Source organism: Larimichthys crocea, chromosome XV (genome assembly GCF_000972845.2).
Source record: "Larimichthys crocea isolate SSNF chromosome XV, L_crocea_2.0, whole genome shotgun sequence".
NCBI classification, from domain to species: Eukaryota; Metazoa; Chordata; class Actinopteri; family Sciaenidae; genus Larimichthys; species Larimichthys crocea.
In genome coordinates this window covers 2,234,637-2,249,696 of record NC_040025.1, presented here as the reverse complement: position 1 = coordinate 2,249,696, position 15,060 = coordinate 2,234,637, and the positions used below count along the sequence as shown (strand labels likewise).

Below are 15,060 nucleotides of genomic sequence, written 5' to 3'. Positions count from 1 at the left end.
TGATGAAAATGCATTTCACATTCAGGGTCTAATTTCCTACAACTGAGAATTAAGAGGGTACGGGCCTAATTGGTGTGTTGCACTGTGGTAAAAGTCACTGTTCAGACATAGAGCTACACGTGGTCAGAGATTGTCCTATCAGCGATAAGAGTTGATTGTTTACCTGGACAATGTCTCCCCCCTGAGGCTGAAAACTAATTACACTAATGTCACACATGTACACATTAACTGTAAAAAGCTTACATAGAGTGTATATACAACTGCCATTATTTTATTTCATGCCAATATGTTTAACCATGCACTATTTCATCTATTTCACATCTTAAATTTATTATGCATTATATTTTTATTATATATTTTTATTGTTTTGTTTTTAACTTGGAGGAATATTGAAGAATATTACAGCAAATGACTTTGATTCAAAGAAAACTTTCAGACCTCCGAATGCAGCACATCGGTAAAGAAGCATTAACAGGGCCAACTTAACTTAACCCTCTGTTCCTCCTACACTCTCAGCAATGTGTACAATAGTCCTATGATGGACTATTAGATGGATTAGTATATGGTAGTTTATTGAAAACTAAGATTATAATGGTCTTAAAACCTTTTTAAAACATGTGCTTAAGGTAAAGCAAGTAGACCTTTTTCATAAGAGCCATTTTGACATGAAATAGTAGGGTGGAGACAGGTGATATTAATTAAGGTCCGGTTCCATTTAGACATGACCCATGACCTTCAGAATCAGAATCAGAAATACTTTATTAATCCCGCAGGGAAATTGTGTTTATTACAACAGCTTACAGAGATAGTAAGTGATAGCAAGAAAACAAAACTTTAACCCTATAAACCTATACAATATGCAAGAAAACAAAACTTTAACCCTATAAACCTATACAATATCCTATTTTAATACTATATACACACTATATACACATGTATAAATAAAAGTTAAATAAAACCAGTGACAGTAAAATAAAAACCAAGTAACATTGAACTATGCAATATGTAAATCTAAACCTCATAAAGAATTTAGTCTTTGAAATAAATAACAGTTAAGTAGAACCAGTAACAGTAAAATACTGGTTCTACTTAACTGTTATTTACATCCCTTATCATGCAAGTAGACAGAGTGCTTTAATAGTGCATATTATCATATGGAGTTTTAAATTAAATTAGCAGAAACCACATTGCCACATGTTAAGCCTGGGGGGCTCTTTTCACAGCATATGTGGACATATCGTAGCAGGAAAAAAAAGCACACTGTAATTAAATGTCTCAGAGAGCCATGTCAGTGAGCCAAGCAGAACACCTGGATACAGAGCTCTCATTGATGTTATTAATAAACATCTGTGCTTTTCATAACACGACAGGTAGGTCTGTCTGCAACACACTACACTATGTTCATTCAGAAGTACCAAGTGAATTCTTTTTTTATTGTTTTATTTTTTTTTAACTTTCTGTTTATTGAATTTTACATTTTTGAAAAAACAACACTATTCAGGTTACAAATCTGAATTCAGCATACCCCAGAACAGATACCAACCCCCACCCCTATCCCTCTGGCACCCAGCCCCAACAGATAGACAAGTGTAATTAAAAATAAATTAAGGATAATCAAAAAAAGAGAGGAAAATAAATAAATAAATAAATAAAGATAAATAAAATAAACAGTGAAGAAAAGCAAAAAAATGGGTAAGTAAACTAACCAGTGAATAAATTAAAGTATAAGTAATTAAAATAAAAACTAATAACAGTTGTTATATTCAGAGAGAAATAAATAAATAAATAAATAAATAAATAAATAAATAAATAAGGTCAGTACAGAAGCATAAATGTTCGAGTTGGCAAATAGTACAAGATCAATTCAAAATAAATAAATAAAGTGGTTAAAGAAAAAAAAAAGGCATAACATTGTTCACAGTGATCGGACAACTTGTGCTATTAACATGAGACAGAAAGGGACTCCAGGTCTTCTCAAATAGGCCCCAAGTGAATTCAACAACAACTTTTTCTGTCGTCAGCCGTGAAAAAGTTCGCAATGACCATTTAAGGTGGTGTCAACAATTTATACAAATTGTGCGAGTATATCATACTGGACATATTATATTCCTCCCTCTAATGTAACAGAGCAACAAACATCTTACACACACAAATATTACAATAAATAATAAAGTGTATCGGAGCTGTACTCGCCTGAGCTGTCTGCGTCCAGCTCTGCGCATTCTGCGCAACCGAGCGCTCGTGAAGTGTGCTGCCTGTGCCCTGCTGCTGGAGACGGTCCAAAACTCAGCACAGCTAGCTAACACTGGCCCATGCTGGCCCGCCAGACGTACAATGAGAGATATTCTGCAAGACCCGAATAACAATTAAGTGGCCGACATATTAATATAAACACGTAAGTGGGACAGAGCGACGTTGTTGTCGCGCTAACTGTTTGCTACGTTAGATAGCTTCAGGTTAGCACTGGCTAACGTTAGCTAAACAAGAGCAGCATGATGCACTTAATGAGGCTCTGACTTAGCCTGGACCTGACATTACTTTACCAGCTGTCAGTTTTGTGCTAGTGGTGTAAAATGTGCTGTACATACAGCTTAGTGAAATGTTTCTGTTTGGCGTGTTTGCTAATTAGCAGGTTGACAGTTTGTTTCTATGGCGACACGTCAGCTAGCTCTAGCGTTAGCCAGCAGTGACCTGTATAAACCGAGGACAGATATTTGTTCCTAGTATAATGTTTATAAGATGTGTTTTTTATTGTTATTTGTCTTTGCTAAGCCAGGACGTGTTTAGTGAGAGTCTCTGTTTGTGTGTCTCCCTGTAGATCAGGCCATCCAGATGGTGATCATGTCAGGCACAGCCACTGTGCTGCAACAGTTTGTCAGCGGGCTGAAGAGTCGAAATGAAGACACCAGAGCAAAATCTGCCAAAGATCTGCAGCACTATGTGACCACAGAGCTCAGAGAGGTAACATGGATGTGTAGGAAACCTGCCAGCAGGATGTCCAACAACAGCTGTAGCGATCAGCTGTTTACACAGTTTCAGGAGTGGACATGAATCTGCCCTTCAGTTTTCAGATTTTACATCAAGCGTGCATGGATCATAAGAAATGTTTTTGATTTCTTTGGGATTCTCTTGCTCTTTTGTGATATCTCTTTGTATTTGTGCCTTCTGCAGTTAAGCCAAGATGAAGCCACTACATTCTATGATGAGTTAAACCACCACATATTTGAGCTGGTATCCAGCTCGGATGTGAATGAGAAGAAAGGGGGGATTCTTGCCATAGGTAAGCATCCACCTACCAAATTTTAAAAGTTCAATCAACTTTTGATTTACACAAGATCTGATGGAATTCCCTTGAGATGTGTTACTGCCCTGAATCTATATCATGTGAAAATGTGTATGATAGTTACACTGTATATATGTGTTTTAAAAAGCAATATTATCAATATTTCCTTCCAGTGAGTCTGATAGGAGTCGAGGGAGGCAATGCCACCAGGATCAGCCGCTTTGCCAACTACCTGCGCAACCTGCTCCCCTCCAGCGACCCCGTGGTGATGGAGATGGCTTCAAAAGCCATGGGCCACCTCTCTATGGCTGGGGACACCTTTACTGCTGAGTACGTGGAGTTTGAGGTGAAGAGGGCCCTGGAGTGGCTGGGAGCAGACAGAAATGAAGGCAGACGACATGCTGCAGTAAGTGACCGTGCTGTTTGTTGTTGAAACACTGGGTGTTTATGTGTGGTGCAGATGAGGGCAAAGGACAGTTTGTCTTTTTTGGTTTTGCTTTCTGAAGCAGCACTAGGTGTGTTTGTGGTGTTTGTAGTCTGTCTTTTTCCTGGATGAAGAACTCACTCATCGCTGTTCAAGACACCATGTTGATTTTTTACCACTAAAGGAGAATACCAGTGTCTTTTTGTGTATGGCACTATAATTAATTTGCCGTCTTTGTCAAAATCTGAATGTAACATTTTCAAACTTAGCTCAAGATGAACTGCTGAAGATATTAATGTTATTGAGCTTGTCGGTTGTTGATCTTGAGTTGAGTGTTTGTAAAGGTTTCTGTGACACACTTGCACTCTGCCCTTGTTAATCTTATCTACAGTTATTCTCTGATGCAATGAGTTGTCTGTTTGAAAATGCGAAGCACAGGGGAAATAACGCTAAAATAGAAACACTGATCAAATCAAATTCAGCCTTTATTTTTCTTACCTTGGGCAGTTTTCAGATATGCAGAATTAGTTGTCAGTGTCAGCAGGAAAATGATCAATGATATTTTTGCAGAGGGCTGTCCATGCAGACATCAGCACAAAGAATGAAAACATTTGATGCCAGCAAAATAAACAGCATCAATGCTATTAGTTTTTATTTGTCTGTTCATATTAGATAGTAGCAAATAAATTTTGTTTTTTCAGTTGAGTAAAGATGCTGTTCTGTTTTGCAGCCTAGTTTAGTGGCTTAAATTGACAAGACAAATACATTTTCAGTACTGTTGCAGCTCTATTTACACTCTGTTGCTGCACTTTGGATACCTGTCATAATGAGACGATGTCTTTTCTCAGCATTTTCCTCGACTTGATTGTTTGATGGTGAATGTCAAAGATGTTCTGCTCGTGAGACACTTTGCTCTGTCTCTTCCATTGTTTCCTCATTTGCGAACATTCACTTGCTTCAGTTGGCAGTACTTAATCATGCGTGGTATGACATCCTTACATTTCCATGTTGTCTACTAGTTGTAGTAACAACATCTTAAGGTTCAAAGCTCTCAGTTTTATTTTAGAATTCCCCAGAAAACACAGATAAGGGTGCATGTCTCCAGAGGAGCAATGTAAAGATGAAAACAGGGTTTTGGTAACCCGATACAACATGTTTTAAAGAAAGGTATAAATACTAAGGGTTGACTTTCAGAGTCCTAGAATAATGTAGTAACTGCTTAGTGACATCTTAAGCACAATATTGACTTACAGTAAATTGTATATTTAAAAAAAGTAAATCCAAGGAAGGCAATTAATGATGAGCTGTAAAACCATTTTCTGTCTTTTCCAGGTGTTGGTGTTGAGGGAGCTGGCTGTGAGCGCACCCACCTTCTTCTTTCAGCAAGTACAGCCCTTTTTTGACAACATCTTCTACGCAGTTTGGGACCCCAAGCAGGCGATCCGAGAAGGGGCTGTATCTGCACTGCGGGCCTGCCTCATCCTCACCACACAGAGGGAAACCAAGGAAATGCAGAAACCACAGTGGTACAAAGTAAGAGTTTCAAAATAAGTTTCTCTCCTCAGTACTCAGTACATGTTGTATTTGCCAGAGGAAATCCCTTGTCTCCTATGTCCTATTAATAGTAGGTAACACAAGTGTTTGTCCTTTCTGTAACAGCAAACCTTTGAGGAGGCAGAGAAAGGCTTTGATGAGACTCTGGCCAAAGAGAAAGGGATGAATCGAGACGACAGGGTCCACGGTGCGCTTCTGATCCTGAATGAGCTGGTTCGCATCAGCAGCATGGAGGGAGAGGTGAGAGGCTCAGTTCATTCTCGAAACATTCTCACATCCACATGCGAAACATTCCTCTCACTGTCTTGTCTCTGTGACAGCGCATGCGTGAGGAGATGGAGGAGATCACACAGCAGCAGTTGGTCCACGATAAGTACTGCAAGGAGCTGATGGGATTTGGAACCAAGCCCCGCCACATTACGCCATTCACTAGCTTCCAGTCGGTGCAGCCACAGCAGTCCAACGCCCTCCTGGGTCTGCTGGGCTACAGCACACCTCAGGGTTTCCTCACCTTCGGAGCCGCGCCAGTACCTGCCAAAAGCTCGCTGGTGGAGAGTCGATACTGCCGTGAGCTGATGGAGGAGCGATTCGACCAGGTAGATCATACAGCAGGTTTGGCTTTTCCAAGAATGCAACAGTTGTCTTGGTAATTGCTTGACCTGGGAATTATAACGTGATTGTTCTTTTGGCTTTAGAAGAAATTGATATCATCCCACTACAGTTTTAGATTTCACCAAGTGAAATTCTTGTTATTATTGCTGTATATCACATAAATGTGCCAGACTTTTACAAGATTGTTAGACTGTTTATGGCTCTGATGGAACAACGTTGAAGTATATTTTAAACTCTCACTTTTACATTCATCTTAGTTTTGTGTTTTTGTTTGAATGAATGAATCAAACTCTCACTTTTACATTCATCTTAGCTTTGTGTTTTTGTTTTATGGCTTGTATATTTCAGTGAAAACAAAAATACATAAATTGGAAAAAAGTGATGCACAGGGAGGTGGAATCAGTTTCCCAGTCTGGGGACTGGTGTGCGTTGGTTTTGTGTGTCTGCAGTAAATGGTGCTTTTGAAAGGTTTTAGTTACGTGTTCAGTTTTTGTTTAGACTGCCAAAGAGCTGTTTATGGAACTATTGTGTGTTTCAGACCATAGTTTACATTGGTGTTTTATTGGAATGCATCACATTATACTCTACCGTCCACTCATATTATAATAATTTAAACGATTGCTTCAGTAGTGGTTAGAGAAGCATTTCACCACTGGGAAGATGGTCTTTTCATAAAGTTGGGCTGCCTATGCAGTAGAAAGATGCAAATATTTTTGAAATTCATGCTACGTGACCAGAAAAAACAGAGAAAAAGGCCTGTATTCCTTTTTGCTCAAAAAATAGAAAACCTACAACAACCAGAATGCACTGAGCCCCACCAGACCACTAAACGCTTCGACTGGTGGGTGATGTGCTGCGAGTTGGGTGTTGCTTGGTTTTGGCTTGTCTGTTTTCAAGAACAAAAAAATGGTAACCTGGTCACAAACTTTCTGATATCACAACAGTACAATGTTTCTGAAACATTTGAGGTGAGAAATAGGCAATACATGAACAGAATCCTGATTCTTGTTTGATCGGCACTGCTTGATTCAACAGTTTGGTCTTAATCTGTCTTTGACAACAGCCTTAGAACATGTCATAAAGCAGACTGGTGTTGGCTCACTGGGTGCTGGCAACATGCTTATTTGCACATACAAACCACAGTGTAATGATGCAGAACTGGGTAAAAATTAAAGTGTCACTTTAAGCTGATTGTTTAAGCTCTCTGGCCCTCACTTTAGTCTTGCAGTCCAGCACCCTGTATTTGTTACTTGAATGGTCAACCATTGAATGCAGTGATGATGTGCAAGTGTGAGAAACAGTTGTTTAAAGTAACAACAAACACTTTGACAACAAATTAAAAACAAGAAATTCTAAATTAAATTTTGAATAGAAAGAAGAAACGTAGCTTATATGTTATTTAACATATATTTAATGCAGGAGACCAGCGAAGAGATTTAATATATCCCAAGTTCCACAACACAAGGCCGGTGCTGTTCTCAGAACCAGATAAATCACAGCTGACACAATTTTTTATGTGCTTTGTTCAGGTGTGTCGGTGGGTGCTAAAATACAAGACCAGTAAAAACCCTCTGATCCAGATGACCATCCTCAACCTACTCCCACGCCTGGCAGCTTTCCAGCCACATATATTTACAGGTGGGACTAGTTAATGATCAAATGTTATCCAAGATCTGTTCAAAATCCATTTTTCTTACAGTACCATGCAACTGTGATTTTTTTTTTTTTTTTTTTTTTTTTTTTTTTTTTTTTTCCATCACTATAACCACTGGGCCTCTTTGGTGGTTAGGAACAAAATGTAAAGAGATCATGACCAATACCTTTTGCCCTCCTCTGTCCTGACATCAAGGGGCTTTGTCGTAATAAATTGCTCGTAGTTTCTACCATTAAGTTGATTTATGTGTCCTGTGCTGCGGGCTATACAAAGCCCTACATCTGTATTTAACTATTTGCACTGTGGTCGTTCCATCCACCGTGCAGACCAGTACCTGTCAGACACTATGGGCTACCTGCTGGGCTGTCTGAAGAAGGAGAAAGAGAGGACGGCAGCGTTCCAGGCCCTGGGGCTGCTGGTGGTGGCCGTCAGGGCAGAAATCCAGCCGTACCTCTCGAAGGTCCTTGAGATCATCAAGGCTGCGCTGCCACCCAAAGACTTTGCACACAAGTCAGTAATTAAAAACATGAAACAGTTTGTAGTCTCTCTATATGTTGTAATAAATTCTACTTCTTCATGTTTAGATATTGATATGTTTGATTTGTTAATATCCTTTTAATAGTTTTATCTTGTCTCATTGTGCTCTAATGCCATTGTGTCTTCATGCATTTTATGTATCATTCTAGATTTGTAGTCTATAGTAGTGTTATATTGGAAGAAACCCTCCTTTGAATCTAAATGTATGTTTGGGTATATCCTCTGTGGTAGACATATTTAAAAATCTAATGTATATTATAAATTATGTATGTATAAAAAGAAGAAACTTACCGTTAGTGTATGTTTTTTCACTTTCTGGTCTTCCATGTGTGCAGGAGGCAGAAGACCATGCAGGTAGACGCCACAGTGTTCACCTGTATCAGCATGCTTTCCAGAGCCATGGGCCCGAGCATCCAACCAGACATCAAGGAGCTGCTGGAGCCTATGCTGGCTGTGGGCCTCAGGTAGGAGAGAATGAGTTCATCACTATGATAAATAATTAAACTAGTAAGACTTTTTCGTTTCCAGGTTTGGATTTTTGGGCTGGGTTTAAGTAGCAGTAGCAGTTCCCAGAGTTTGGCTTATAAAATTGACACGACAGTGTTGATGATATTGGGTTGTTTCTTTATTGTGTCCCGTTCATGTAGCCCTGCACTGACGGCGGTGCTGTACGACCTAAGCCGTCAAATCCCCCAATTGAAGAAGGACATCCAGGATGGTCTGCTAAAGATGCTTTCCCTAGTGTTGATGCACAAGCCGCTCCGTCACCCTGGCATGCCCAAAGGCCTCGCTCACCAGCTGGCTTCACCAAGCCTCACAAACATCCCCGAGGCCAGTGACGTAGGAAGCATCACACTGGCCCTGCGCACGCTGGGGAGCTTTGAGTTTGAAGGCAAGAATCTTGCAGAAGACACAGCAGATCACATCATGTTTTATTTTTAACTTTATTTTGTTAAGAAACACAGAGAGAACTTCAGTGAGTCAAAAAATATGCCCAGACCCCCAGTTCTAATGAACCAAATTGCATTCAAAGATTAATCTTTAATTTAGGTTTTTCAGTAAAAGAAAAGTGATGATATTCAAGTGTAGGTAGTCACATTACAGTGCTAAAAAATGCAAGGGGCATGAAAGCATGAAAAGAAATAAGTGATGGAGTTAAAGCCTCAGTGCTTGCAAGCTGCACATTCAGTCATGTTGGGAAAAAAGTGTTGTGGTTTTAAATTGAAAGCATAAACCATCAGATTTAAATTTGGAGTCACAACAGGGCGAGAGCACATGATCTGTAAGAAACTGCTGAGTGAAGTGCAGAAACGGTTGGAGCGGTTGTGTTTCCAGCTGTTCTCTGGACTGGACCCATAGAGCTGAATCAAAATACTAGATAGTTCTGGGCAGTTCTTGGCATTTGTTTTGAACTTATTCCCCTCTGATGTTAAGTTTCTGCTTTATATTTCTATAAGTTTTAGCTAAAAAAAACAGGGTCAGGATTTCTGTTGACTACAGCGGCTGTCGACACCATATGGAAACTCCAAAATTGGAAAAACCAATAAAAAAATGTGTTCATAGAATTTTGCTCCACTGAGCCATGTTCAGTACACAACTCTATGTATGTAAGTAACTAGCATTTTAAAAGCTGCTTAAGGCTACTCAGATGCGGTGCAAAATGAACAAAATCTGTGTTTACTACAGGTATTGTGAATTCTGCTGAGCTGATGTGCTTTGAGTGGGATTTCAGATCAGGTGGGGAGTGAAAAGAAGTCGTGTTCAGTCACCACGCTGGCTTGCTTAATATTTTCCAGCAGTAAGCTGCGTACAGCAGCCTGTGGTGAAACAATTACTTTTCACAGTCTTGCATCATCCTGTAGTGGACGGTGGGTGGGGTTTGCTTTTTGGTGCAAAAACAAGCTGGGGCTGCACCGCACAATTGAACAGGCTTTGTTATTGGTAATGGGATATTTCTGGTAAAACTCTAAAAAAGTATTGTGGCTAGACCACAATACTTTTTTAGAGTTTTACTTTTGAAATTTGAAATCCAGAACCCTTTTAAACTAAGCCACATTGTCAAACTGTCTGGATAAAGAGGAAAGAGTCCTCAAACTAAATATTGTGTCATTATTAACTGAATCTTTATATATGCATTCATATTTATATTCCCAGTTCAGGGATCATTCTGACTCTTTGTTCTTTCACCAGGACACTCCCTCACCCAGTTTGTGCGCCACTGTGCTGATCACTTCCTGAACAGTGAGCACAAGGAAATCCGGATGGAGGCAGCTCGGACCTGCTCACGTCTCCTTACCCCCTCCATCCACCTGATCAGCGGCCATGTTGTCAGCCAGACCGCTGTGCAGGTTGTTGCAGATGTGCTCAGCAAGCTGCTTGTTGTTGGCATCACAGACCCAGGTAAAAGGAAAAGGAAAGGGGTAGCAGTACTATGTGGATTATTATTTTTTTTTACATATAATGATGTATAAAAGTCTCTGTTGATAAGTGATGAGAACTCTATTTTGCAAGAATTAGCGTTTGATTTGAAAAAATATTACATTTGTGCTATGAGAATGCCATAAGATGTCAACAGCTGGAATGACCCATCATGATAAGAGAGTCAAAATGTGTGACTTGTCCTTGTCCCTGTACTTCTGCAGATCCAGACATTCGATACTGTGTGCTGGCATCACTTGATGAGCGTTTCGATGCTCACCTGGCCCAGGCTGAGAACCTTCAAGCGCTGTTTGTCGCGCTGAATGATGAGGTGTTTGAGATCAGGGAGCTGGCCATCTGCACAATTGGACGCCTCAGCAGTATGAACCCTGCCTTCGTCATGCCCTTCCTACGCAAGATGCTCATCCAGGTAGGAGAGGAACGACAGATGGCACACTAAACGTAACGGTTTATTGTATTGAAGGTCATTTATGCATTTTTTTTTACCCATTAAAGGGAAGTTTGGTGTTGAATTGTTCAGTCTGAAACACTGAAACACATTCACACCAGATGTTTAACAGCTGCAGCACAAGTTACAATTTTTCATTATTAAAGGTCATGTCAGGGTTACAGTCAGTCCATTCAGATTTTTTGCAGGTGTGAACAGTTTTTCATTATTAAAGGTCATGTCAGGGTTACAGTCAGTCCATTCAGATTTTTTGCAGGTGTGGAGAAAAAGCCATCCAAATAATTTGAAATATGCTATAATCATTTAAAAAATCTCAACAGAGGACCCTGTATTCATATTAGAAAGTTTCTACTTGGTGTTGAAATGAAATAAATTCAATTTATTTGAGTAGATAACATAATGAAAACATTTTAACATATTAAAGATATCTTACAAATACAATATTTTGAGCAAACGCACATCAGTTGATTGCTCTGAAAAGATTATTTGTCTGTTGTTTTAACTGAAATACCATTAGAGGGCAGCAAAGACCAGCTTAAAAGCCCAAGTATTCGTCTGTAAGATTTAGTAAAGGTTTCTTTGTGTGCACAATGAATTAACCTTATTAAGATTCATTCTGAATATGGAAGATTGGGTGTATTATACATGTTTTGAATATCGTTTCAGATCTTAACAGAGTTGGAGCACAGTGGTGTCGGCAGGAACAAAGAGCAGAGTGCTCGTATGCTTGGTCACCTTGTCTCCAATGCCCCCCGCCTCATCCGGCCATATATGGAGCCCATCCTCAAGGTACAGCTCTGCTTTTTCTTCACGGTCCGGGTGTTTTCCACAATTGAAAATTAACTTTTTCTTTTCCATTTTGCTGGGTTTTTTTTGTTTAGTTTTTCAGTGATGGTATTATATTACTGTATTACAAAATCAAAAGGATGTACAAAGGCTCAGCAGCGGCCCAGGGTTCGAATCTGACTTATGGCCCTTTGCTGCATGTCATTCCCCATCTCTCTCCCCACATTCCTGTCACTCTTCAGCTGTCTCTATCAAAAATAAAGCTTAAGGCCAAAAAATATCTTTAAATAAAACAACATAAAAACATGATTCTATCTGTTTTTGCTCTATTGTCAATGTAAGAGAACTCGTAATCTGAAGTAAGGAAACAATTTTGAAATAGAGGAATGTCTTTATTGGCTTTGAATAAAAATGAAATGCATTGCACATAATGTACATCAGGTTCATTCGACAAGACTTTTTACAGTCCATTACAGTCTTATTTCTTGGGGCTTTCAAATAAACTTCTGTCTGTAATTTGAGCGGAGTGCTGGGTTTGAATGAGTTAAGTGACTCTATTACCTTTTACTTTTACAGGCTCTCATCCTCAAACTGAAAGACCCTGACCCCAACCCTGGTGTGGTCATTAGTGTCCTTGCAACCATTGGCGAGTTGGCGCAGGTAAAGCTGGATTTAATCTTTAAATTCTTTCAAGTTTTATAGGGACCGTGTGTCATATTGATTTTATAGCCAATAAATCGGAGCAGATTTGTTTTCCATCTGCATATTATTACAATTTCACAGCCTCTCTACACAGTCTTGGACTTGCAAACAATTTTAATGCAAGCAGTCTGAGCTTTTCCTTTTCTGAGGTGGAAAGTACAGGGTAGAGCGCCACCCATGGATGTGTGCCTTGCTCCACTCTGTCCAGTTGTTTGGACAGATCCTGCAGAGTCAGGACGGTACGGTTAAAGGCAGGCAGACTCTGCAGTTCAGTCAGCGTGCAGTAGATGTTCAGGTAGACTCAGTGCAGGAAGCGGAAGACACCCAGTTGCTCTGGAACCAGCACAGGAAGGTACAAGAAAATGTAGGAAATACAGAAATATAGTAAAAGACAACGCTGTAGGTGTGTAGATGTGAAATGTCTGATTTTGATAACTCCTCATGATACAACCAAAAAAGACAGTTACATCACCCTCCCCGAACAAATTTGACCCATGGACACAGCAATGAATGGACTGTCCAAACACATAAGACAGCACAGAGTTTCACATCACATAAGGACGTTGGTTTAATATGGTCAGATAGATTAGGATCACCAATCAAAATCCTTTTTTAGATTTTAGTGAAAGTGTAACTTGGAGAGATTCAGATTTCCTCAGTTTTGATTGGTTCTCATGTGTGGACTCTGTCAGGTGAGTGGCCTGGAGATGAGGAAGTGGATGGACGAGCTTTTTCCAATCATCATGGACATGCTGCAGGACTCCTCCTCGTTGGCCAAACGACAGGTACAGTCCTGCAAACGAGTATATGCTTCATCTGGTTCTAATGTTTTTCTCTCAACAGTACTCCAAGTTGAGAAAAATATTTATTTTTTGGGTACAGTAAATACATGTCTACTTCAGTAAACATAACTGGATATAATTTCTGCAAACATTTTAAAGTCACTCAAAAAGAATTTTTAGAGGATTGTGAGTCTGGTATTTACTGTTTAAATAGGATTATGCAAACGTATGGTGAAATCATTCAGAAGTATTAACCAATGGCTTATCAATAACAGACTGAAAAACAATTTGAAATGATGTCAGGAGCAGGCAGACAGGATTAATGGTTAGGATTTTCATTTGTTCCCTTTTTAATAAAGAACCTTTTTAGTATCATTTGTTTAATAGGTACTTTTTATTACGAGGATCGTTGGATAACAATGCAGAATACCTAAGCACCTCAGGCATTATGCTTTATGCGTCTCTGTCAGTGGCGTTGCTCAGAGAATCTATGTTTGACTTTCCACCAGGTGGCACTGTGGACACTGGGCCAGCAGGTGGCTAGTACAGGTTATGTGGTGGAGCCCTACCGCAAGTACCCCTCCCTTCTGGAGGTGCTGCTCAACTTCCTGAAGACGGAACAAAACCAGGGCATCAGGAGAGAGGTATGCACCAGTGCCTCCATCTTGGCTCCTAACCTTTCCTTTCCCCACAGTTTACTTCATGGCAACGTGAACCCGACTCTGTTGTTCTGTAACTCATTATGAGGCCAGAAACTCTACCTGTCAACATACACTAAACAAATGAATATCTGTTTAGATGTATTGACTTAGACTGCTGAATTATAATTGCAGAAATACATCCAGTATGAGGCTATGCACATTTTCCATAGTTACATGGTTACTTTTTCCTAAGTCTTGGACTGTGATGTAAGTGATAATTGTCAGAATTTCTTCCTTCGCCTCTTACATTATGCGATGTCGGAGAGAGCATTGTTACTGTGTGTGGTGGGTGGCATGTGCACATGGGTTCTGGCAACTCTGGCCCTCAAATCCACTATGTAATAAATTTGAAAAACCCTGTTCTAACCTAGTCTCTGTTGGCTATTTATTCTGCTTTATACTTTTGTCTATTGTCTTTTTTTATTAAAGGAATACGCCACACCAAAGTTTTATCTAGTATCAAGTACTCTTCGCCTGTCAGCCTGAAAGATGTCTTTGTTTACTGTTTGAAACCAGAAGCTTTGGTCAGCTGTCAGCTTACTGATTCCTATGGGGGGAAAAGTATCATAACATCCATAGAGGCAATGTACTCCACACCTCTTTGTTGATGTCATTTTTACATCTTCCATATAGTCCTTACTTAGCCAATAAGTGGCCAAATATCACACTTCAACGGAGCTTCAGAGTTGTAAGGAGATGATAGCCTTTTCGAACTGTTTTGAAATGATAGATTTCTAAATATCGATAGTTGAATTAAAGTCAGAAGTTTGTGAAGATTTCTGAATCTTGTCTTCGAGTCCAAGATTGCCAAGTGTGTGTGCTGTATGTCTCCAACAGGCTATCCGTGTGCTGGGTCTTCTTGGAGCTCTGGACCCCTACAAGCACAAGGTGAACATCGGCATGATTGACCAGTCACGAGACGCCTCCGCCGTCAGTCTCTCTGAGTCCAAGTCCAGCCAGGACTCAGGTAGGCTTGTGATCTCTATTACCAATCACAATTTGGTTGTAAGTTCAGAAATCTGTAATAGCCAGAAATATGAATTTGTTTTTATTTGTTACAGTAGTATTATTAGTGGAACAGCTGGAAAGTTTTCAGATCAACGTAAATCTTTTTTTCAAAATCTCTGTGTGGGTCTGT

General features: G+C 39.8%; 1 protein-coding gene across 2 annotated transcripts in view; it reads left to right on the top strand.

The window, feature by feature from the left end:
* The first annotated feature begins 2,208 nt into the window (after positions 1 to 2,208).
* The window catches only part of mtor (mechanistic target of rapamycin kinase), an 82,055-nt gene continuing 69,203 nt past the window's right edge, over positions 2,209 to 15,060 (top strand). Inside the window, exons 1-19 of one of the 2 annotated variants that reach the window (XM_027288344.1) lie at positions 2,209 to 2,395; positions 2,819 to 2,961; positions 3,172 to 3,280; positions 3,457 to 3,689; positions 5,040 to 5,240; positions 5,367 to 5,501; positions 5,582 to 5,857; positions 7,403 to 7,511; positions 7,854 to 8,037; positions 8,400 to 8,528; positions 8,712 to 8,956; positions 10,255 to 10,464; positions 10,707 to 10,912; positions 11,618 to 11,740; positions 12,314 to 12,397; positions 12,648 to 12,791; positions 13,132 to 13,224; positions 13,731 to 13,865; positions 14,760 to 14,889. In XM_027288344.1, the coding sequence (XP_027144145.1) occupies positions 2,833 to 2,961; positions 3,172 to 3,280; positions 3,457 to 3,689; positions 5,040 to 5,240; positions 5,367 to 5,501; positions 5,582 to 5,857; positions 7,403 to 7,511; positions 7,854 to 8,037; positions 8,400 to 8,528; positions 8,712 to 8,956; positions 10,255 to 10,464; positions 10,707 to 10,912; positions 11,618 to 11,740; positions 12,314 to 12,397; positions 12,648 to 12,791; positions 13,132 to 13,224; positions 13,731 to 13,865; positions 14,760 to 14,889 (2,875 nt within the window). In that variant the 5' untranslated portion in view covers positions 2,209 to 2,395; positions 2,819 to 2,832. The remainder of the gene's footprint in view (positions 2,396 to 2,818; positions 2,962 to 3,171; positions 3,281 to 3,456; positions 3,690 to 5,039; positions 5,241 to 5,366; positions 5,502 to 5,581; positions 5,858 to 7,402; positions 7,512 to 7,853; positions 8,038 to 8,399; positions 8,529 to 8,711; positions 8,957 to 10,254; positions 10,465 to 10,706; positions 10,913 to 11,617; positions 11,741 to 12,313; positions 12,398 to 12,647; positions 12,792 to 13,131; positions 13,225 to 13,730; positions 13,866 to 14,759; positions 14,890 to 15,060) is intronic. The other variant, XM_027288345.1, reaches the window with a different exon arrangement.